The sequence below is a fragment of the Equus quagga genome, chromosome 1 (genome assembly GCF_021613505.1).
Source record: "Equus quagga isolate Etosha38 chromosome 1, UCLA_HA_Equagga_1.0, whole genome shotgun sequence".
Classification (NCBI taxonomy): domain Eukaryota; kingdom Metazoa; phylum Chordata; class Mammalia; order Perissodactyla; family Equidae; genus Equus; species Equus quagga.
Genome location: NC_060267.1, coordinates 91,714,779 through 91,737,302, shown reverse-complemented (window position 1 = coordinate 91,737,302; position 22,524 = coordinate 91,714,779). Strand labels below are relative to the sequence as shown.

Below are 22,524 nucleotides of genomic sequence, written 5' to 3'. Positions count from 1 at the left end.
GCCGTGACATGTCTTTGTTCTGTTTTGGATGGGATGGGACAGCGGACTGTGCACCACCACAGGGCACTGGCAGTGCTGTGAACATTACACCTCCTTACCCCAGAGGCCATCCTCAGCAGAACCCCTGGACCCCAGCCCTAGGCTTATGCTAACAGGATCTCCGGGACCTGATCTGAGACGGCCTCCACAGATGCTTCCCAGGCCGTGCTGGCCCTCGGGCGTCAATCACACACACCTCCCTTTCTGCCCTGCGGTTTCACACACACCCGAGCTTGCACACATTGCTAGCATACCCCCGAACCCTGTTCCTGTCATAGGATCCCAAGAGGACTTTGCAACAAGTAGGAAATCAGTGGCGTGGTGAGGCCAGGAGCTTGTACCCCAGACCTCTGGCATCTTCTGCCATAACAGTGGTTCCTGACTAGCTAGAAAGGGCTGATAAGACAATGACTGTCCCCAGGATCACAGCGGGATGACGTCATCCTTACCTCTCTGCTGGTGTTAAGGACCGAAGGCTGGGACCCAGGTGGAAGAATTCTTCGGGGGGCCCCGACAGAGAGGCTCTGCCCCTGCGGCAGCTGGATAGACTGTGGCAGAATCAGGGGCTGCTGCCCAGAGCCATACCGAGGCAGGGGCAACTGGGAGCCTGGCAGCGGCATCGTCAGCTGCTGGACAATAGGTACAGTCAGGAGGAGGAAGAGACGTTGGGGAGAAAGCCACAAACCAGTGGTTATACATGCATCCGAGAGTGACTATATGTTATACTTCAGATTCTTATTTCAAAGGAATGAAAGCAGGGCCTTTGCACAACAGTAAAGATCCTAGATCTCTATTAGAGTACAGCAGAGATGACCCTAGATTTTACACTCTCGATGGCAGGGGGCAGGTCTGATCACTGGTGTGTAGCAGGTGATGAGACAACGGGCAGGCGCTACGCTGCAAGGAGTTCACGGTGTAAGCGTGCGGCTCCTCTCTGAGTTCACAAAGGGTCGTGTCTCCCCGGCCCCTCTTGCTTTCATCCAACAAAGGTTTACTGAAGGCACGCTATATGCTGGGAAGCACCAGGACACTGTCAGACCGGGAAATGGTGATGACAGCGCAGTGACATGATGGACACAGAAACGGTGCCGGAGTGTGGGCAGCAAACCCTGTGTGCAGGGGGTGGGGGGCGCGGGGGAGAAGCGTCAGGGAAGGTCAGGAAGGCTTCTCAGGGACTAACATCTAAGCTGAGAGCTGCACAGGAAGGGCATCTTTGCAGCCCTTTGTGTAGCACAGAATGGGAAAACACCTTCACTGTTTCGTGTCTAAGGTGGGAGAAAACACGACGCAAGTGGGTTCTGGGATTTAGGGAGCCTCCTGGATCCTTCTGAAGCATGTTACGACAGGAGAACGGGGGGACGCCCGCAGGCCTAACTGACCACTTCTAAAGTCCAGAACAAGACGGGTGACAGGAAGGAGGGGGGCCTGGAGACCCTTGGGACAGGGGAACGGGGTGGGCCACTTTTAGTCTCTCAGTCACTTTCCTCTTCATCTCCCTGCTATTGAGTCCACAGTGGAGGGTCAGAAGGATCTATTGGAACTGCATCACTGAGACATGTGGCAGCCAGAGCCTCAAGACCCTGTGCTCCCCCTTGCACACAACATGGTGCAGGATGCAGATGAGGACAGCGCTGCCACCCGCGGAGCGCAGGCTCTGGGTATAGTATAACCTGACTTGTGTTTTAAGGGGCACCCTGCCTGATGCGTTGAGAACAGACGGTCAGGGCCCAAGAGCAGAAGCAGGATCATCAGGCAGGAGCTCCTGCATCACCCAGACAAAGCAGTGGGTGGAGGGGATGAGAAATGGCTGGATTCTGAATACTTTCCAAAGGTAGAGCCAACAGGTTCTGCTGAAGGAGCAGAGAGGGTGTGAGGGGAAGTAGGGCCCCAAGATAGTGTGGCTGGACAACCAGGACTGTGAGGAAGATCACGTTTTGGACATGATGTTTGCAGCACATGCTCAGTGTGAGATCCCACAAGACATCACGATAGTGATGCTGGGCAGCCCACTGGTCTGGAGTTCAGGTCCAGGAGGCAGATCTGGGCTGAAGACATAAATTTGAGAGAAATGGATCAGACTATTTCTAGGCCGAGGACAGAACCCAGGGGGAACATGACATTACTGATGGGGCGGGGGGCGGCAAGGAGGAAAGAGCCAAGGAGACCAAGGAAGAGGGCTTCAGCGGGGCAGAAGGAAAACCGGGAGCAGAGTCCTCACAACCGCGAGAGGAGCATGATTCAAGGGGGAAAGGGTGATCAGCGGTCAGATGCCGCCTATGGGCCAGCAGGAGGAGTGTGAAGAACGAACCATCGGATTTGGCAACATAGAATCTACTGCATCCTTCAAGTTTTGCTTTTTTTAAAAAGAGGAAGGATAGGGGTAGGCAGGCATGTAATCAGAGACTCTCATACCAGGAGGGCAGCACTGTAGCACATTTGTGTGCTGACAGGAAAGGACACTGAGGCAGGAAAGAGGGAGACGTGCTGGAGCCTGGCCCAGAGCAGGTGGGAAGGAGGGTGCCAGAGCAGAGCGCACAGCTGGCCTACACCGGATGCAGGGCAACAGCCCACACGGGTAAAGAGAAGAGGCGGGGGGAGCTTGCAGAAGTTCTCTGGGTTTTTTTTTTTTTACTACTTTTATTTCCTTGGTGACACAGAACCAAGATCAGTGGGGTAGAAAGCAATGCAGAGAAAGCTGCGAGTCTGCACCAGCCACCAAGAGGGCAGGGGACTGGGCCTGAGTGCAGGGAGGCGCCCAGACCCACTTGAGGTGAGCTGCCGGAACAAGGTCGTATTCAGCCCGAGTCCAGTCTAAACGAGGGTCTGTTTTCTCTGGTCAGACAGCTGGAGCAGAGGCTACACGGGATTTAACCAGGATGAATGGAGGTGAGGGCGGGGTTTGGGGCAAATGTGGAGGGGAGGCTCTGCTGGCTCTGGTAACCAGGCCAAGGAGGGAAGCGAGCCCACAGTCAAGGGAGGGACGATAGAGAGGTGGCTGGAGTTGGGTGAGCAGAGAAAGCAAGTTAGAAAACTCAGAGGTACTGACCGGGTAGGACCCTTCAACTTGAAATGATGGAAGAGGTACAGCTACTGGCAGTGACCGGTCCAGATGGGAGTGTGGGCAGAGCCAAGCCCCGGTGGCGAGGCCACATAACTGGGGGACAAAGCCCATGGGGACGGAGACGCGGGGGTGTCATCTATGTAGACATCGAAACTGCCGAGAACCAGAACAGGAGCCATGCTGGAGAGACTGAGCCAGGGCTCAAAGGACTGAGGGGAGTGACCCTCAAGCCGTCCAACACTGCCGACGGGTCAAGGGAGAGGAAGACGCAGAACCAAACACTGGACTCAGAACCGGGTGCACAGGAACACGGAGGCCAGCTCGGTGTGGGCTTCAAAGCTGAGGTCTCAAGGAGAAGGGAGGGAGAGCGGTCTAGAAGCATCAGTGAGTATGCCAAGAGGTCACTCCCTGCTTCCCCTAGCCCCACGGTCTGAGAGCGGGGGGAGAGGCTGCAGAGGCAGCAGTGCTCTGAGGCGACAGCCTGTCCCGGGGTGAAGAGGTGACGTGACTATTCTGAACAGGTGGGAGATCTAGCCCTGGTTCTAGCAGCCCGAGGACCAGTCAGGACTACAAACAGCATGAAGGAAAAGAAGTCTAGTGTCTAGGGGGCAGTGACTGTGTTCCCGACCTGTGGGAGCTGGGAGTCCAACATCTGTGAGGCACCCAGACCGGCAGCCTGGCCGAGCTGGCCCTCGTAGACCAGGGCTTGGTTTCCGCTCATGGGCTGGTAGGGTGAGCCAGACTGGGGCTTCACCATCTCCAAGGGCTGCATGCCTGGGAATGCCGAGTACGGAGGCTTCAAGGCTGTACCTCCAGAGAGGATCATGGTGCTGGGCGGCGACAGGCTAGGGTGCATGTACACCTGAGATCTGCAAAAGCCAGACAGACAGTCGGCGTCAGGTACGTGAGTACACAATGGATCTCAAACGTGAGCACGCATCAGAACCCCCGAAGGGCTTGCTGAAACACACACTGCTGGCCCCACTCCCGGAGATTGTAACTCGGAAGGTCTGCGACGGGGCCTGAGAATCTGCATTTACAACAAGCCTAGATGATGCTCATGCTGCTGGTCTACGGAGCACAGTTTGCACATCACAGGACTAAACACATGGACACATCCAGACTGCACAAGGACAGGAAACCCTATGTGATGCCAAACCACAGGACGCCAGACACACTGAAAGAGCACGTCCCAGGTGGGAAGGAGGAAAGAAGGGAGGAGGGGGAGAAGAGAGGAGGTGAAGAGAAGGAAAGGTGGCAGAAGGACACAGAAAGAAAAGCAAGGCCCAGTCGAAGCCATGGCCGCTCCTGCAAAACAGGCAATAATGAACCGTAATCACTGAGCTCCCCCAGCCCCCGAAAGCAGAGCGTGCAGAACAGCAGCAGGACAAAAGGAACAAGCCCACAGGCCACGAAGGTCTGAACCTCTGCGTGCAAGCTGCCAGCCCCGAGCGCTCGCACCTCACCTGAAGGGCTGTAAGGAGCTGAAGATCTCCTGAGACTGGGAGACGGGGAGCCCGCCCCTCAGTCCGAGCTGCGCTTGAGCCTGAAGAGACGTGTGAAGGGAGATGGGGATCTGCGGGGCAGCGGCAGCCTGCGGACGGGAAGCCAGGGAGCTAACGACCGTGCCCTCCCAGCTGGTTCTCCGTCACCCACCGTCCACCACCCCGGCCCCTCTGCAAGGCAGCTGGAACACTGCCCAACATGCACATTCGGGCACATCCTGTGCTTCCCTTGCTCTCAGGAAAAAGCAAAACATTGGTAGCCATCCCAACCACAGCATGTTCCTCTACTGGACTCTGCGCAGCACCAAAACGGATCCTAGCTGCGCTCAGCAACAGAGACGGGTTTCAGGAACACAGCCGTCAACAGACGCGCGCACGGGGAAGAGCACACGCAGTACTGCAGTACGAGCCAAGGACACGAAGATCAGAATCTTGCACAACTAAACAGGCAACATTTAAGAAGATGTTTTAAAAAGGGGTGAGGCCAGGCCAAGTCCTCTGTCCCCGAATCTGCACTTGGAGCAGTGCTCCTCCCCGAGAGCTCCACTGTCCTGGTCTGTGCAGGCACACGGGTCTGTGGGGGTGCTGGACCATTTGGAAGGCCCTGCACCAGTTTCAGGAGGGAGACTTCCAGAAATCAACCCCTTGCAGCACAGAAAGTATGCCAATCCTGCATAAAGACAAACACCTGCTCGTTTCTAAAACTACCTCTCTCTAAATGCATCCATGCCTGGGGGTCTAGGCCTTTCTTCTTTTCATCAGAAGGATACCTGACCACCAAAGAGAACTCCATTTCAGCTAATTCCCCAGCTAGGACACAGGAAGGGGAACTTTGAGAAAGGAAAACCAGCAGAGTCTGGAGCACTGAGCTCCATTTATCTTGTCTCTCGTTTAGTCATTCAACAAAAATGGACTGACTGCCGTGGTGTGCCAGGAGCTAGGTGTTACACGTGAGAAACACAGAAAACGAAACAGACAACGAACAAATAAATGAAGACAATAATCACGCTGTGTGCTGCACCCCCAACCCCACCGGGCCCCTTGCTTGCTGTCGTCACCTGTTGGTAACTCTGCTGCTGAGGTATCGTTTGAGGAACCAGCCGGGGCTGACTTGCAAACACATGGCCATCTAGGTACAGAGGTGGCAGGTGGTTGCCTGGAAACAGAATCCGAGAGGAGGTACAACAGGATCAAGTCCACTGCTCCTGAGTGACCCTTTAGGGGACATTCTACAAGTGCACGTTTTCCTGGGGAATCAGTGGGAGGCAAGGAGCGTGCACAGTGTGCTCAGTCCCCTGCTGCTGGGCCCGTGCTCCTGCAGCACCACGCCCGCCGCTGACACCCCTACCTCATCCCTCAGGGAACCTGGGGAGGCAGCGGCTCAGGGCCCAAGGGGAGCGGGCTCCAGCCTACCCTTCTCAACCAACCACTGGCCCCCTGCTCCGCACGCTCAGGACGGGGCCGCACTCTACTTGAGGGCTGCCTTGGTCTCTCAGTCACTTTCCTCTTCATCTCCCTGCTTTGAGTCCACAGTGGAGGGTCAGAAGGATCTATTGGAATTGCATCACTGAGACTTTGGCAGCTGAGCCCTCAAAAACCCCATCTTCTTCCCTTGGGGCACCAACAGAGCAATAAAAATGGCTATCAATTGTGGAGAGCTCGGTGGATGCAAAGCACTCTCTAGGGACCACCTCCTCTCTTCAGCTCGGCCACCACACAGAGCGCCACCACCGCCCTCTTCCCATTTAAGAGAGGGAGCCGCAGCCCAGAGGGCAGACACACTCGCGGGCAGGAAGGAGGCGCACAGCCCTGCACGTGACTCGGGTCTGACTCAAAGCCAGGTTTCTCCAGGAGCTGGGAGCACCTCGCCCAAGTCCCCTGGCCTGCTTCCCAGAGTAGGGAAGCAGGAAGTGCACATTATCTGCCGAACAGGGGAAGCTAGAACCACCCAGCCTAGACACAAACTCCCACTTCTTCACACTCCTTAAGTCAAGGCGGGGGTGATGCTCGGGCTGTCAATCCAGGGTTTCTCGCGAGAGGGAATGGAGAAGGCTCCCTGAGCTGGCAGGGGTAGGGGGAGTGCAGATACCTGGAAGAGAAGCAGAAGGTGCTACAGAGGCCACAGGCATGGGTGGCATGGAAACCCCACCGAAGGAGCTGTAGTTGACCCCGCTGGAGGCTCCCACAGAGGACGGGGGCTGGAGGCCTGAGCCAGCGCCGCCTGGAGAGCTCTGCTCTGGCAAACTGGGCGAGTTTTCCCAAGCCTTGCGTGCAGACTCCATCTTTGGAAGCAAGGGAGGGATGAAAATTACCACCAGGGAGGCAGTGGACAGCACAAATCTAAGGCCAGGAGGTAGGCGGGGCTGCTCGCTCAGGGCTGGTGTTACCTTCAGAGTGAGGTCAGCAGTGGGGAAGGACATTTGGGAGAGGCCGATGGCCCTCTGGATGTGATGATCGCGCCGGAGGATGGGAATACTCTGTGTTAACCCAGCCTGGGGGGAGGAAAAAACCATGGAACACACACAGGCACAGAGGAAACAAGACAGCACGTCACAATGCACCTTCTGTTGTGGCCGCATGCACTCGAGACCACTAAGATGAAGCTGCCAGCAGCAGAGACCACAGCTTATCTCCTCCAAGCAGGGAATCATAGATTCCCTCGACTGAAGTCCCTGGAAACCACCTCCACACCACAGCCCAGGGAGCGCTCCAGCAGGGGCAGCCATGTCTCGACAACATAAAAATGACTGGCTACCAGCACGCAGGAACCTGCTACCTGGCTTGGATTCCCCCAGTCCTGTGTCAGCCCCTCAGGAAACTGGAAAAGAGGTGCCAGGTAACATATGTTTGAAAATGCAACTGCTAGACCCTCCTCTTGCAGATGCCCAGCACCCATCAGCATATTACAGGGACTCTAAGAAATCTCAGAGTAAACAAGTGCCTTTAGCCCAGCATTCTCAAACACATGCTTCCACAGAACTTGGAAGACTGTAAAATCAAAGAACACCAAAGAAACCAGACTTTAGCAATCACATTATCCCATTTTAAGGTCACAAGATCAGGGCGCGGAACATTCAAGCAACATGCCCGAGAACATGTAACTAGCTGGCGACTGCATCAGGACTCAAACCCAGGTCCGCCCGACCCCACAGCTGGTGTTGGTTCGGCTTCAGAGCCACATAAGGCTCGTTTCGCCCAGGGCCTGCCAGCACGGGCCCAGCAGAGCTGGAGGTGGAAGCACAGACTTACGTTACTGGCCAAGGCCTCCTGCAGTTTGACAACTGGATTCCCTGCAGGCCCAGATGCAGAACCAGGCGGCAGGCTGAAATCGGAGTCCTGAGGAGAGGGGAGAGAGCCCAGTGAAATCATCCGGGCTCGCCTTTCGGCGGAGACGCACACTAATTGATCTAGGTACGGTCTGGTCTCAGTGACTCAGAAACTCCACTAAGCAGCATTCACCACACGAGCAACATGGCCAGATGTTTCCTTAGGGCACATGAGCAAGATGACCACCCCCTCATCCTCTCCCACGCCCATGCCCACTGGCTGACCCAACAGAGAAGGGAACATCGCCGGCCTGCTCAGCCTGAGAACCCGGCTGGAGTCAGCAGGACAATCTAGAAGGCTGCTCAAGCGCACCCTTGTGCACAACTCCACCCCAACACAGCTCCTCCAGCAGTGTGCGGAGCTCCCGTCTCGCTGCCCTAAGAGACAGCCTGTCTAAGCCCCTCTTTTTTCTCCAAGTACCAGCAAAAAAACAAAAAAGGGAGGGAAGAAAGCGAACAAGTCAAAACCTCACTTTTGGATTGACTCCAAACTCGATGGGCGGCACCGGGAGCACAGAGTCCACGTGAATCTCTACCCCATTAACAGGCGGGACGACGGCCCCTTGCAGCCGCTCGGCCCCCTCCGAGCCCTTTCTGTTTTTCAGAGAACGCTCATTGCCGATGGGTCCTGGTCTGTGTTCCTTGCTCTGTCCTGAGCCTTGTTCTGAATCCTTGATGGAGAAGCAGAGAGGCTTAGACACACAGACTGTGACGACCCCAATTGCTAGCTTCTAAGCACCCAGGAATAGAAGAGGACAAAAGACAGGGCCCCTTCTGCCCAGGCCCTGGCCCTGTGAATAGGACTTGCAGGTTACCTTGTGCTCAGATGGCTTCTGAGCCTGCTCCTTGTGGCTGTCGGTCTTGGGTTCCAGACTGGGCCCGCTCATCTCCTCGGGTTTCAGAGTGCCATACGGGGAGCTGCGCTGCGAGGAGGTCGCAGATGACTCTCGAGACTCGGCGCTCAAGTCAACGCCACTATCTCCCTGGCTGCTCTTAAAACCCTGCTGTGCACAAAATGGGTTAGAGCCCTGACCCCAGGCTCAAAAACGCGACCATCCAAAAAGCGAGGCTGAGCGCGGCCCTGAGTTGGGTCTCCCTGACTGCCGGCCCCTCGCAGAGCCTCACCCTGACTTCAGTCCTGACCTGCCAGTGGTGCCTAACAACTGAAGACACATGACCAAACAGACCAACCCTGCCCGAGCTCATAAGTGCGAGACACACGGTGCCCTGGGCCGAGACCGCAAACTCATCTTGCTCACGACCCAAACCAGGCCAAGCGCCCACTGATCCCAGGTTCGGAGGAGAGGCCCTCATCGCTCACCGTACCAGGGGGGTTTCTGTGGGCATCCTTCTCTTCCTCCCTCTCCCACAGGTACCTCACACAGATCAGAAATCAAGGCTGAAGACCAGCAGTGAGCCAGGGCCTATGGAAATGGCCTCTGACCCAGGCTCCACCGCTGTGGCTGAGGGAGAGCTCAGCGGGTGGCCGGGATGAAGGGGGCCCGGGACAAGCTAGCCACGTGGACGGTAAGCACACACTCAGCACTCGAGAGGTACAGCAGCCACTCACCTCGGCAGAGCCAGACTCGGTACTGTTGAAGGCAGTGGCAGCTTTAGTCCAGGAGTCACTGGTCGAGGCCTGAACAGGGAGGGCTGCCAGAGGGAGGAAGACAGAACCAGAGCATCAGAGGACCAACCGGCACAGGTGCAGCTTACACATCCACCCCAGCCCCGAACCACCCTCCCACCCTGCAAACACCACGCTAGCGAACAGACTGAATACACAGGAGCCCGTCTGACAGCTTCACCCAACCTGCCAAGCCCCGCAGACGGATTTCAATAATCGTGTTTCTCATTATCTCATCGAGTATATGCTCTAGTAAACAGATCAGCAACTTCTCACTCACACCCGTTAGAATTCTGTCACCACCTCTGCTGTGGCGAAGCTTTCTTACACTGAAGTCAACTACTTCTACAGAGACTTCGAAAGATCCAAGCCAGTGTTCCTCAACTTTCATTAGCTCACAGGCCACTCTTGAGATTCCCACGAAAGCCACGGACCTTGTGTACGTACACAAAACCCTACACGCTATTTTAAGGTCCAGGAGCCCTCTGAAGCCACAAGGGAGAATCCTGGAGGGAGAGGCCTGACAACCCAGGAGGACTCAAGTCCAGGCTGCTCTGCTTGCCCACTCCAGCGGGTGGGTGCTTCTGGACATTTACATAATGATAACCATCGTTCTCACACACCACCCAACTGACCAATGTCAATATTTTATTACAGGATCATCATACTTTCAATCGGAGTTGAGTATTTTCCAATGTTATTTTGGCAATTGTTGGAAGCAAGGTTTTAACCAGAAACATGAGGAGAGGCCATGTGATTAAAGCTGAAAGAATCAAGGTCCAGAACCAAGAATCTTGGGAGTTCGTCATGTGGCGGTGGGCCCAAGTCACTTCACTCTGGGAGCTTTTGCTATTTCATATAAAAATAAGCCAGAAATGGATGACTTCTCCAAGCTTCTCCTTTGAGGTGTCACGTGTCTTTGTTTTACGCATCTGTGCATCCTGCAGGGCCCTGCCCCAAATAGGCATTAAAGAAGAATCTTTTCAATTAAAACAGCTTTGTACTTTATTTTTTTTGGTGAGGAGGATTGGCCCTGAGCTAACATCTGTGCCAATCCTCCTCTATTTTGCATGTGGATCCCCACCACAGCATGGCTGATGAGTGGTGTAGGTCTGCGCAGGTCTGTGCCTGGGATCCAAACCTGTGAACCTGGGCTGCCAAAGCAGAGTGTGCCAAACTTAATCACTATGCATAGGGCTGGCCCCCAGTTTTGTATTTTAACATGAAAAGTTGGCAAAAAAACAGCATTGGATATGAATTTTTTTTTAAAGTTTAGGGACACAAATTTTCCAACAAGTAAGGTCCCCCTTTGTCCCAAGGCTGTCTTTCTAAGAGAGCGTTTAGGGAGGAGCCAACAGTCCCTTCCCTCTGGGTTAGGAAGGGTGCAGAGGACAGACAGCCAGCCTCTGGGCTCTTGCTCGTCCCCCTCACAGTCACCTGTTGCTCTCCCATAAGGTACAGAAAAGGGATAGCTGACATGGGCCAGGTCAAGCCAACTCTCCGAGTGACCATGGCTGGGTGGGCGGGGGGCTATCCTTCTCCTGATCACTGCACAAACAGAATGCTCTGCCCTTCCAAATTTCAGGCAGAGAAGTTTACATCCATTCAGGGGCTGCGGCAGCAAAGGGTGCCAGGATGGCACCTAAGTCCCAGCAGAGAAAGCTGGGAAACAGTAATGCTCCATCTGTACTCACAGCCCTCAAAGCAGGCTGTTCCTGAAGAACACACCCCGGGCCTGTGAGGTGGCCACGGGCCAAGCAGCTGAGCCCCGCTCCCGAACTCTTACCCTGGCTGCTGTTCTCCCAGATCTCAGTGCCCAGGCTGCTGCCAGGCACAGTCACGTCGCCTTGCTCCAGGCATAAGTTGTTTTGCTTTTTAGCAAACCGAGGAGGAATCCGGGAGGAAAGACTTCGACCTTTGACAGGCACCTAGGGAGAAATAAGGCAACGTAGCCCAACCTAGATGTCAGGCATGAAGAATAACAAGTTCTCCCCGGAAGAGTACCCCAGACACCAAAACCACACCACCAGCAACTGCTCCAGAGACGCTGGAACACTCGTCTCAAGACCTCAACCACGTGCAAACTGCAATGCCAACCAAGCCACCCCGGAGAAGGGGTGACAAGACTGCGATCTGAATGTCGACAGCAGGAGCAAGCATGCAGAGCCCAGCCCTGACTCCAGCTGAGTACAGGGTCCCTGACCCCCGTGACTCCCAGGGTGACAAGTCTCATCCCACTCAGCCGGGAGCAGTGGAAGGAGGATGGACTTTGGGGCTGATGGAGGTCTCCAACCTGCTCAGCCATATTTCAGCTATTGTCACCCAGGACAAGTCACCCTCTTTAAGAACAGGGACACCACCACCTAATCTCACAGGGCTACCAGGCTAGTGGGCACTGGGAAACAATGCACACTTAATAAACACTCCCTTCTTCCTCTCTTCTCTCTCGGGCTCCACTCAGGACTCCCTCACCTCTGCTCTGGGTTTCTCTGCACCAGCCTGCCCTCCCGCTCCAGCTCCCTGCTCTCTTTGCAGCCGCTTACCTGCACGGCCTGCTCCTTCTTTCTCCTCTCTTCCTCCAGCAGGCGGCGCTGCTTCTTGGTCAGGACTTCAATGAAGCCTTCACCCACCATAGAGCCCACCTCACTCTCCTCCCCGGGGCTGGACCCGCAATTTTCAATGATGGCATCTGAATCAAGATTCCACAAGAAGGACAGTGTTTCCATTCATCAGAAGCCAAGAATAACCCAACCCTACAGGCACATGACGGCTAAGGATGGGCTCAGTCCAGAAGGCCGGGCAATACCTGGCTTGATACCACCAAGAAGCTGCACTGCATCCACTGGGGTCTACAGAAACCGGCTGTGATTTCTACACCCTTCCACCCCCCCAACACAATGCCATCTCAAACACAGGAGGCCTGAGTAGCACTACAATTAAGAAAACAGTTTTTGGAGACAGATGCACTGGAGTCCCAGTTCTGCTCCTAACCAGCTGCGTGACCATGGACAAACTAGTCAACCCCTCGGGGCCTCAGGTTCCCCCTCTAAAAAAACTGGGATACCGCAGGGCTGCTATGAGGGTTCGGCAAGGCTATGAGCGACCCGAGGGCAGGAATCGTATCTGTTTTGCTCACTGCTGTAGCCCCAGAACTTTAGCCCAGCAGCTGCCCAGACGCTAAGATGGTCAGTGAGAGGGCAAACTCAGGGCCCTGAGGAGCTGCGTGGACCTCACTTTTGCCTGGGTTCTTCCCCACAAAGATGTGAGGGGACAGACTCACTTCCATAGTTCAGGTCAAACTGCTTGATGGTCTCTCCCTGCTCGCCTGCCCTCTGAGCAGCCAGCTTGGCCTCCTTCTCTGCTTTCTCACAGGAGGCTTCGGGGATGTCAGAGGCGGCATGGGCTGCTCGCTCTAGGGTGTAGTGGCCGCTCCCACTGCTGCAACCAAGACCTCCAGGCAAGGCCTCATCTGGGGACCTATAAAAAGAAGGAGGATCCTGAGCTCAGCAACCACAGGCTGGGGGAGGAAAGGAAAGGAAAAATCACACATGCACACAGCACGCCAACACACGCAGTGCCCTGATCCACCTCCAGTTCCTGCCACCGGCCCCTTTGTTCTGTAGACGCTGCTCACCAGCAGCAGTGCATCATGTGTAAGCCGAGGTGGAAGGCCACCCCCAGCCTCACTACTATAGCAGCACTCCACCTGCTCATGGGGAAAGCTGGTCTCTCCCCGACCCCATTCCCAGGCTCAGTACTTCTGCTCCTTCCCACTGTGTGCCTAACTCAACGGGGCTGCAGAAAGGAGAGAAGGAAGGGGGCACACTCAGAACAGAGCTGAACCTTCTGCTCCTATCACAGGAGACTGACCAGCAAGGAGCCCGGGCCCTGACCTACTGCGAGGCTCTTGGGGCAGAAATAGAAGCAAAGCCAAGTCTTGGCATCTGGGGCCTGGAAAGCTAGGCTAGACCGATACTTGAAAGCCTCAGCATCCTCCTGTGACTCCTTCTTTGGGGGTATGACAATTACACCCCACATCTCCGTACCCTGGATTCTAAGGAGGATGGAAGGTGGGAAGCAGTCTTCCTCAGCATGCTGGGGCAGGACCTGTGCATGGTCAGGGACGCAGGCTGCATGAGACATGCCCTGCACGTGGGCTCCTCCCTCCCTGATTCTGGGGCAGCCTGTGGGCAGTGAGCCGATACCGAGCACAGACCATCCACCTCGAAGCCTCTAATTCCAGATAAGAGATGCTCGCCTGGCCTCAGGCAGCCCGCTTTGTTTTGCTACTGCTTGGCCCTTAACCATGCCACAGTGGCAATCCCCAAGACGGTGCCACATCTCACTGCTGAGAAGCAGAGCGGCTCGGAGAAGAGCCGTCTCTGCAGGGCCAGGAGGCCAGCAATGCGCCACCAGGACACTGCCCAGCAGCAAGCCTGGAACAGAGGAATCTGGTGCTCCCCAGGCTCCACCCACGGGTAACGCCCCTTCACTGAAGCGGCCCCCGGCGGAGCTCCGAGTACACATGTGGAGGCTGAACTGTTGGGACAGGTGCTAGGACAGCTGCTACAAGAGGACCATGGGAGTGGGGACTCTAGTTTTGGTTTTCAAGCCACACAACGACAACAACAACACGCCACAAGAGAAGCGGACAAGCAGTGCAAGAGCAAGTGATGGAGAGGCTCACACACAATGGCCGTGGTGGGCAGTCGCCCACCTGGAGCACAACAGGGAGAACTGGGGGCACCTGACACATGGCAGGACATGCATGCATGAAGTGCTGCTTACAAAACTGGCTTCATAACAGAACAGCAGCAACAAATAAGAACCTGGGATTTTGTTTCTGTTTTACCTTCTGGATTTCAAAGGCGTCCCATTCTGTTGGCTCTCATAACGGGGAGAAGCTTCACCACCACCTGGCCTAACAGACTTCTCCCCAAACCCTCCCGGCTCCAGCTTTCGGCTCTGTCTGTCCACCAGGGGTCTCTGGCTGGAGAAGCTCCTCTTGGCCAACTCCTTCTTCTCACCCAAACTGGCCCCAGGCAGGCTGCCATCCACCTGGGAGTCGGGCTCGGCCCCGTGGCCTTCTCGCCGCTCCCGTCTCTCGCTGAAGTCGCTGCTCTCGGAGGCTGTCTCCCACTCTTCGTTGGCGTGATCAGAGGAGTTCTGGTACGAGAGCTCGGGGGACCTGTGGCCCACAGTGCTGCTCTTGTCCCCAGGACAGAGTTTGGACCTGCCCAGCCACTGACCTGCCAGCAGGTGGGGCTCCTCCTCAGGTCCCCAGAGACCCAAGGATTCACGCTCCTGCCTGAGGCGCCTGAAGCGAGGGGGTTTGTCCTGGCGCGGGGGGCGCCTTCTCCTGAAGGGCCGGTTCTCTGCATTTTCAGAATCTGCCCCGTGTTCATCTTGGAAGAAGGACCTCTTATCCTCCAAGCGACTGTCCTCAAAGCCCCTGGTGCCAAAGGAGTCGGAATGTCTGTAGGCATCTGGGATGCAGTCTCTGTCCGTGGGTCGCCGGGACGGACAGGCGTCAGGAGAGCTGTACTCCTGCCAGGAGGCGCCCGGACTCTTGCTGTGCCAGGGGGCTGACTCTCTGGACACGAAGGCTCTCCGCCCGTACCCACAATGGCTGAGGCGGGGAGGGAGGGCTCGCCCAAAGGCCCGAGGGCCTCGGTTCTTAGCATCCAGACCGCCATGCTCCTCAGAGTACACCTTGTTGGACCGCCAGGAATCTTTGAAGTCTCCTTTCTTCAAGGCGCTCTCCTCCCTCTCCAGGAGCGAGCCTTCGTGCCCGTTGTCCGAGCCTCTCTGCCGACGCCGCTTGGGAAGTTCTTCATACTCGGAGCCCTCGCTGTGGGTCTCGCTGGCAATTCTTCGCCGGGGCTTGGCTCTGGGGAAGTCCTCGGGCTGACCGAACTCGCGCAGGCCCCGGCCGCGGCCACTTCTCTGGCTGTTGCTGTAGATGCCCCGCGCCCCAAGGACCCCACCACCACAGATGCCGCCGCCGCCCACGGGCCTACCACGGAAAGTGAACTCTCTGAAGCCGCGGCCGCGGCCCCGGGCCTGCCCTCTGCCCCCAAAGGCTTGCTCCTCATCAATGAAGATCCAGTTATTCCTCTTTGTTGGGGGTGTATCGCCGGACTCCCGGGAGGCTCTGGTCTCCCAGGCCCTGTCCATCTTCTCATCCTCCTCAGACTTGCTGGCCTCGCGGCCCAAACTAGCGCTGGGAGAGCCCTGGTCTTCCAAGGCAGACGGGGAGGAGTTGGCCAGCGCGGGATCGTTCTCTTCATCCTCGTCCTTTTCTGCCTTGAGAATCGGCCCCTTCTCCTTGGCCAGGCGGGCACTCTCCTCCCCCAGTTCCTGCTTGATCTTCTCTAGTTCCTTCTCCTTGTCTTCGACCTTGAGGGCTTTCAGGACAGGTTTCTTGATGGGCCCCGACCTCCGGGTCCTGCTGGTCTGTTCCTGGTGCTGGCCTCCAGAGCCCCGGGGGTCGGGAGTCCATGCAGGCTCCAGGGTCGGCTGTTTGTTGGGGCTCCCTTCCTTCTCCCAGGAGGAGACGTTACAGGACGGCTCCTCTGGGGGCGCCTCCTTCTCGACACCGCTGGCTGTGTCAGTGGTCTTAGGCTGCTGGCTAATGTCCCAACTGCTATACTCTGGCTTTTTGTCTGCTGGGGCAAAGTCGGGCTCCAGTGGGGAACCCCTGAGGCTCGGGGTGTGACCCCCAGGAGCACCTGTTTCCTGAACGTTTTCTTGGGGTGCAAACAAAAGCTCCTGGCCTATTCTTTGAGAAGAGACACAGCTGTCAAAGTCTGCTTGGGCCTTCTTGTCAAAAGCACTCAAGTACTCCTCCCCTCTCTCCTCAAGGAGATCGCGCTGGGCACTTACGCCCCCTGACCTTCCAGGGGAGGCAGAGTAAGAGCTTTCACTCCTGAAAAGGAACCAGAAAAATCAGTCAATGCGATTGGAGCCTGGTTCCTGGTTTCCATGCTGAACACAGAACTTAGTTTTAAAAAGAAAAAAATTACAAAAAAGAAAAAGAAAAAAACCTAAGCACCAACACTTGCTCTATCTTTACACAGGTCTCAGAGGTGCTGGGCCATAGACTGGTCGGTGGCCCCGGGAGTCCAGAGAGTGAAGAACGCAGTGGCTGCTGGTGGACTCAGCGTGCCACCCTGGAGACAGAGAGCAGCTGGGGATCCTCGGGTTCAAACAACAAGCTGGAGCCTGGAGTCCATGAAGAGTCTGGGGCACTGGGCTGGCAAGGCCAGCTTGCTTTACTTTCACAGGAAGGAGCCACAACCCACACGCTGGACCCCACCTGCCCCGGGAGGGCCCCACCCCCTCATCCCCCGCCCAAAGTCCAGCGAGATTTGCCTTTGACCCCAGGATTTCTCCTCGGCCTTCAGTCCTGCCATCAGACAGGTGCCCCTCTCCCAAAAGCATTCAAGCAACCCTTCTCACACCCTTTCCCGGAGGGCACCCTGTCCCTCAGGCAATGTCTCCTGGGACGGTGCCTCCTCCCAGAGCCCCTCTCAATTAGACCTGGAGATTCTTCCTTCAGTGGCAGGTCAGTAGGACCAAGTTTCGTCTCACCTGACATGCATGTCCATGGCCAAAGTGTCATTCGATTTCGGGTGGGGGAGCGAATAGCCCTTGCTCTGCAGTGCCATGTAGCCCTCTGGGCTCCACACAGGGGCTGGATCGATGGCAGTCACTTTTCTTTCTTGCAGTGGAGGCACACAGCTCTGATCCTCAGAGCGACAGCTAGTCCCACTGAGGGAATCTTGGGGCATGATAGGTTTCATCAGTCCTGAAGAAGGCAAAGAACTCATCTCTGTCATCTCGTTTAGAAAGCCAGGCTCCAATCTCAGGGTCAACCAAAGGCTCAAAGGAGACAATGGTTACCCTTGACTCGACATGGACACAGCACCTTCCTGCTTAATGTCCCTGGGCTCTTAACCTTTTCTGACCACAGAACCTCTGACAGCACACACGCATGCAATCTGAGGTGCTGAGAGACCTATTCAAAGACCTGTGGAGTGCAATCTGTTCCCAGATTAAGAACCGGTGTTGAAGGGTATATAAACCTGGCAAACAGAAACTGGAAATAGCCAGTTGGCGAGTTCATCAATGTCGGCAGAAGGCTGGAGAGGCCAATGGGTCAGCAGCGAGAACCTCTGCGCAAGCTGCAGCGCCGAAGGTTTTCTGCACAGACACGGGGAAGACGAGCCACACACCACAGCCTGCGCAGGGCAAGGTGAGGTCCACCTGCTCCAAACCCGTGCAGGGAGACTTAGAAAGGGATGTTGGGGGCCGGCCTGGTGGCACAGCGGTTAAGTGCGCACATTGCACTTTGGCGGCCTGGGGTTCGCCGGTTCGGATCCTGGGTATGCACATGGCACCGCTTGGCAAGCCATGATGTGGTAGGCATCCCACGTATAAAGTAGAGGAAGATGGTCATGGATGTTAGCTCAGGGCCAGCCTTCCTCAGCAAAAAGGGGAGGACTGGCAGCAGTTAGCTCAGGGCTAATCTTCCTCAAAAAAAAAAAAAAAAAAGAAAAGCAAAGGGATGTTGGTTTTAGTTCCTTTTATTTCTAACCCCAAGAGGGACAGCAACACTTCTCATTTTTGTACAGGAAATGGGGATGGGGGACCACACAAATGACAGTAACTGTTAACTGGCAGGAGGAGATTAGGATAAAGATCACAGCTCGGCCCTACCAGGTATAAACTAACTGGAGAATGTGTACCCCCTCCAGGGCCTCTCTGTCCGTGTCTATCAAAGGAGGGGGTGGGTTGGTGCAGATGATATTCAAGGGCTCAGTGGGCCTAAGCCTGTGGAGGAGAAAAGCTCTGATTTTTCACTTTCTTCACAAAGCTTCTTAGTAGTCAAAAATTTTGTTGTGCCCATCTTTTAAACTGAGACAATCTGGCCAGGAAAATGGTTCTGCATGAGGCCAGTGGTTTTAAGCTTTGTTTTAGCTGTGGGGTGCTCTGTTCAAATGCTATTGCTATACGAGTCCAATACAAAGACAGTCTGAGTCAAGGAGTGGTGGGGACCCTCTCTGGAAGCTGAAAATGACATAGCACTCATTAAGTATTGATTATAACCATGCTAGACTGCTCAACACAGTATACTGACCTATTTTTGGCAATATGGCAGCCCTCATTATCAGAAAACTCTCCTGCCACACATACTTCTTGCCACAAAAACGCTGGACAGGATACAGCAAACACAGCACTTGCAGAGCTGTATCCCCAAAGAAATGGCAAATCCTCAGGGAGCTGAAACCACGGCCCCAGGCCAGAGCCACCAGGGGGTGCTTCCTGGAGGGAGCAGGGGGAGCAGGGCACACAGCGTGAGGAGCCCGAGGGCTTGGTCTTCAATACCCTCAAGGACAAGGAGGGGGCTTTTCTGCACAAGGCAGAGTTGCAGCTGAGATGCTCATTAAAACAAAGACCCTCGAAGGGCTATGCCCTCAATTAAAAGGCGGATTAGAAGAATGCATGCTCTTCACTACAGGACAATGACTAAGTCTGTGTGTTGGCCTGGGCCAGGGTAGGGAAAAAATAGTCCCCACCAGGAATTCATAGCCACACGCTGGATTTCATGCAGGTTAGGGAAGAATGCAGATTTATAACCCAGAATGGTCCAGAAACTTCCCAACTTCAAGTAAAAGGTGGTTCTAGGCTGGCAGAAAAAACTGTAAAGACACTCGGGAGGGATACACTCTCAACCCAAGCCATACCACATCCCTGCAAGAAATAAAGCGTTGTTGAAAACGAACTTGAATCTGAAATCACCAGAACACAAGTGGAAAGCAATCCACCAGGAGTCCACAGCAAGTCCCAGGATTATACAGCTCCCCAAGAACTTGAGACAACAGAATCATCTGTTAAACACTAGAAAATCATGTTTTTGGTGATTAAAAGCACAAAAGAAGGAATTTAAAACTTAAGAAAAATATAAGACATAAGCAAAAATAATGAATTTGAGGAAAAAATTCTAGCAATAAAAACACAGAGTCACTGAAATTAAAAACCCACTAGAGGGGGAGAAAAAAAAGAAAAAAAGCAGATTAATCACAGCTGGTGAGGAAACTGAACTGGAAAGTAGTTTTGAGGCACTTCTCCAGAAGGCACCACAGAGATAACTTCTCCTATATGTCTAAGAGACTCGGAAGACAGAAGGAGGTATAAAATAATTTAAGTGGAAGTCCTAGGCAGAAAGGATACAAAGAATGGGGAGAAGGAAACATCCAAAGCGATAATTAGAAGAGAATTTTCTAGAAGTGATTAACGACTTACACCTTAGAGTTGAGGAGGATGAGTTCTACACAGAATAAAGGAAGGACAGATATAGGGATAAACCTGGACACAGCAACTGAGGCAGAGCTGCAGGAGACCAAAGACAAAGAGGAGACTTTAAAGCAGCCCAAGAGAGCCCGGGAGATGACCCAGACACGACCCCGACTTCCAGCAGCAGCAGGAGCCAGAAGAAAACGGAATGCTGTCTTCACGGTCCTGGAAGCGACTGCCCCCCAGAATGCTACACCCAGCTATGCTACCGTTCAAGAGAAAGGGCGACAAAGACCTCCAGGCAAAGGAAAGCTACTGCCGAACCTCTCCTGGAGGACTCGACGAAACGCACTCCATGAAGTAAGCTGAACTCAGATGGAGGAAGACGCAAGGAGGAAAAAGCAGCAAAGGAACTAGCGAACACACGCAAACCCGAACAAGCACAGGCTGGGTGAGACATCTCAATAATAACGACTAGTCTGGTGGGCATAAAACAAGACAGGACTAAAATTCCCGGCAAAAACAAGTAAGACTGACAAGGAGGTGGCTAGAGTTCAGGTTAAGAGTAAACACAGAGCTCAGCCTTTCTAAGTCAAGGTTGCATCTTAGAATTTAATGTAACCACTAATATAGCAGAAACAGAATGTAGAAGAAAAACACACAGACAAAAAGAATAGCAAAACTTTTTTTTTTTTGATCCAAACAAAAGAAGAACAGGAAAAGCATAGAAAAAGATAAACAGAAAGCCTAACACTGGAGAGCGGGAAACTGGAACATCAAATCCCAACAAATTTCAAGCGCCCAATTTTGGCAATTCGAGTCAGAGATTTCACGAGTAAAACCAAACACACCATCGTGTACGTCAAAGACACACTCCCCCAAAAAGGGCTCAGAGAGGCCGACAATAAAGAGTTGGAAACAAGATACCAAATCAATACTAATCAAAAGAAAAACTGGCATGATGATAGTACTATCAAACAAAGCAGAGAGTAAAGGCAGAAACACAATTAATGACAACAGGGGTGCCATATGCAGATTAAAAGGCCAGAGTGAAGTCCAAACCTGTATGCTCCCAGAGAGAGAAAGCAAAGCTGACAGGCCTCGAAGATGTGACACATCTACAAACATAGTGGGGGGATTTAACAGACCTCTTAGTAACTGATCAAGGAGATAAAAAATTGTGATAATATAGATATTCACATAGCGCAATTAGCTAGCTCAATTTAATGGATCACATCCCATTGGAGAACATACGTTCTTTTCAAGCAAATACAGAATGTTAAAAAAAAAAAAAGGGCCGGGTAACGGTCCACAAAGAAAATCTCAACAATGTCAAGCAATCCCGATCAGGGGTTGGTTACCACATCATGGCCCTTGAGTGAAATTCGATCTGCCACTTGTTTTTAAAAATAAAGTTTTACTGTAAAGTGACTACATTCACTCATTTACTATTGTCCATGGCTGTTTTCATTCTACAACAGTAAAACTGAGTAGTTCAAAGCCAAAAATATTTAGTTTCTGGTATTTATAGAAAAAGTTTGGGGCTGGCCCCATGGCCGAGTGGTTAAGTTCGCGTGCTCCACTTCGGCGGCCCAGGGTTTCACCAGTTAGGATCCTGGGCACAGACATGGCACCGCTCATCAGGCCGTGCTGAGGCAGCGTCCCACATGCCACCACTAGAAGGACCCACAACTAAAATATGCAACTCTGTACTGGGGGGATTTGGGGAGAAAAAGCAGTTGTTAGCTCAGGTGCCAATCTTTAAAAAAAAAAAAAAAGTTTGCTGACAGCTGGTCTATATCATACATACCATATTATCTGACCACAAAGCATTCATGTTAGAAATTAACACCATAGAATACTTGGAAAACATACAACATACTATTAAAAATCATCAATCAAAAAGATAAATTAGGTGCCAGCCCCATGGCATAGTGGGTAAGTCTGGTGCATTTCACTTCAGCAGCCCAGGTTCTAAGGTTTGGATCCTGGGCACGGGAGTACACTGCTCGCCAAGCCACGCAATGGTGGCGACCCACATATAGAATGGAAGAAGAATGACAACAAATGTTAGCTCAGAACAAATCTTCCTCACCAAAAATAAACAAATAAACAAAAATCAAGCTAACATTTAAAACTTCACAGTAATACAAATGTATCTTTTTCAAATTTTTTTATTTTATTTTTTTGAGGAAGATTAGCCCTGAGCTAACATCTGCTGCCAATCCTCCTCTTTTTGCTGAGGAAGACTGGCCCTGGGCTAACATCTGTGCCCATCTTCCTCTACTTTATATGTGGGACACCTACACTTGAGCTTGCCAAGTGGTGCCATGTCCGCACCTGGGATCCAAACCAGCGAACTCTGGGCCACTGATGTGGAACATGTGCACTTAACTGCTGCACCACTGGGCCAGCCCCCAATGTACCTTAAAACTCAGCAGCTCAGAGCGCAGGTGATATTTACATACTCACATCAGGAAAGAAATTAATGAGCTAAGCATCCAACACAATTAGTTAGAAAAAGAACAGAATAATTTACAAGGAAACAGGAAAAAAAGCAGAAATTAATGCAATATAGAGGAATTAAGAAACCCAAAAGCTGCTTTTTAAAAATGGCATTAGACAAACCATGGGAAAAACTAATCAAGGGAAAAAAGGAGAGAGGGA

At 53.5% G+C, this 22,524-nt stretch overlaps 1 protein-coding gene and 2 non-coding genes across 13 annotated transcripts in view; all 3 read right to left on the bottom strand.

Moving 5' to 3' along the window:
- PRRC2B (proline rich coiled-coil 2B) overlaps window positions 1–22,524 on the bottom strand; it is a 92,897-nt gene that overhangs the window by 8,234 nt on the left and 62,139 nt on the right. For 6 of the 11 annotated variants that reach the window (XM_046668649.1, XM_046668665.1, XM_046668658.1 and 3 more), the window contains 15 exons: window positions 17,152–17,368; window positions 14,411–16,486; window positions 12,839–13,035; window positions 12,102–12,247; window positions 11,345–11,486; window positions 9,502–9,584; window positions 8,747–8,935; window positions 8,405–8,602; window positions 7,855–7,941; window positions 6,993–7,097; window positions 6,695–6,887; window positions 5,664–5,761; window positions 4,567–4,694; window positions 3,729–3,969; window positions 489–668 (listed from right to left, as the gene is read on the bottom strand). In XM_046668649.1, the coding sequence (XP_046524605.1) occupies window positions 489–668; window positions 3,729–3,969; window positions 4,567–4,694; window positions 5,664–5,761; window positions 6,695–6,887; window positions 6,993–7,097; window positions 7,855–7,941; window positions 8,405–8,602; window positions 8,747–8,935; window positions 9,502–9,584; window positions 11,345–11,486; window positions 12,102–12,247; window positions 12,839–13,035; window positions 14,411–16,486; window positions 17,152–17,368 (4,280 nt within the window). Of the gene's footprint in view, window positions 1–488; window positions 669–3,728; window positions 3,970–4,566; window positions 4,695–5,663; window positions 5,762–6,018; window positions 6,156–6,694; window positions 6,888–6,992; window positions 7,098–7,854; window positions 7,942–8,404; window positions 8,603–8,746; window positions 8,936–9,501; window positions 9,585–11,344; window positions 11,487–12,101; window positions 12,248–12,838; window positions 13,036–14,410; window positions 16,487–17,151; window positions 17,369–22,524 lie in introns of those variants that run through there. The other 5 variants (XM_046668689.1, XM_046668704.1, XM_046668673.1 and 2 more) reach the window with 4 other exon arrangements.
- On the bottom strand, window positions 1,508–1,593 carry LOC124231655 (small nucleolar RNA SNORD62). The gene has a single exon (XR_006886635.1). It is a non-coding gene; the product is annotated as a small nucleolar RNA SNORD62 (small nucleolar RNA).
- Window positions 6,094–6,178, bottom strand: LOC124231308 (small nucleolar RNA SNORD62). Its single transcript, XR_006886487.1, has one exon. It is a non-coding gene; the product is annotated as a small nucleolar RNA SNORD62 (small nucleolar RNA).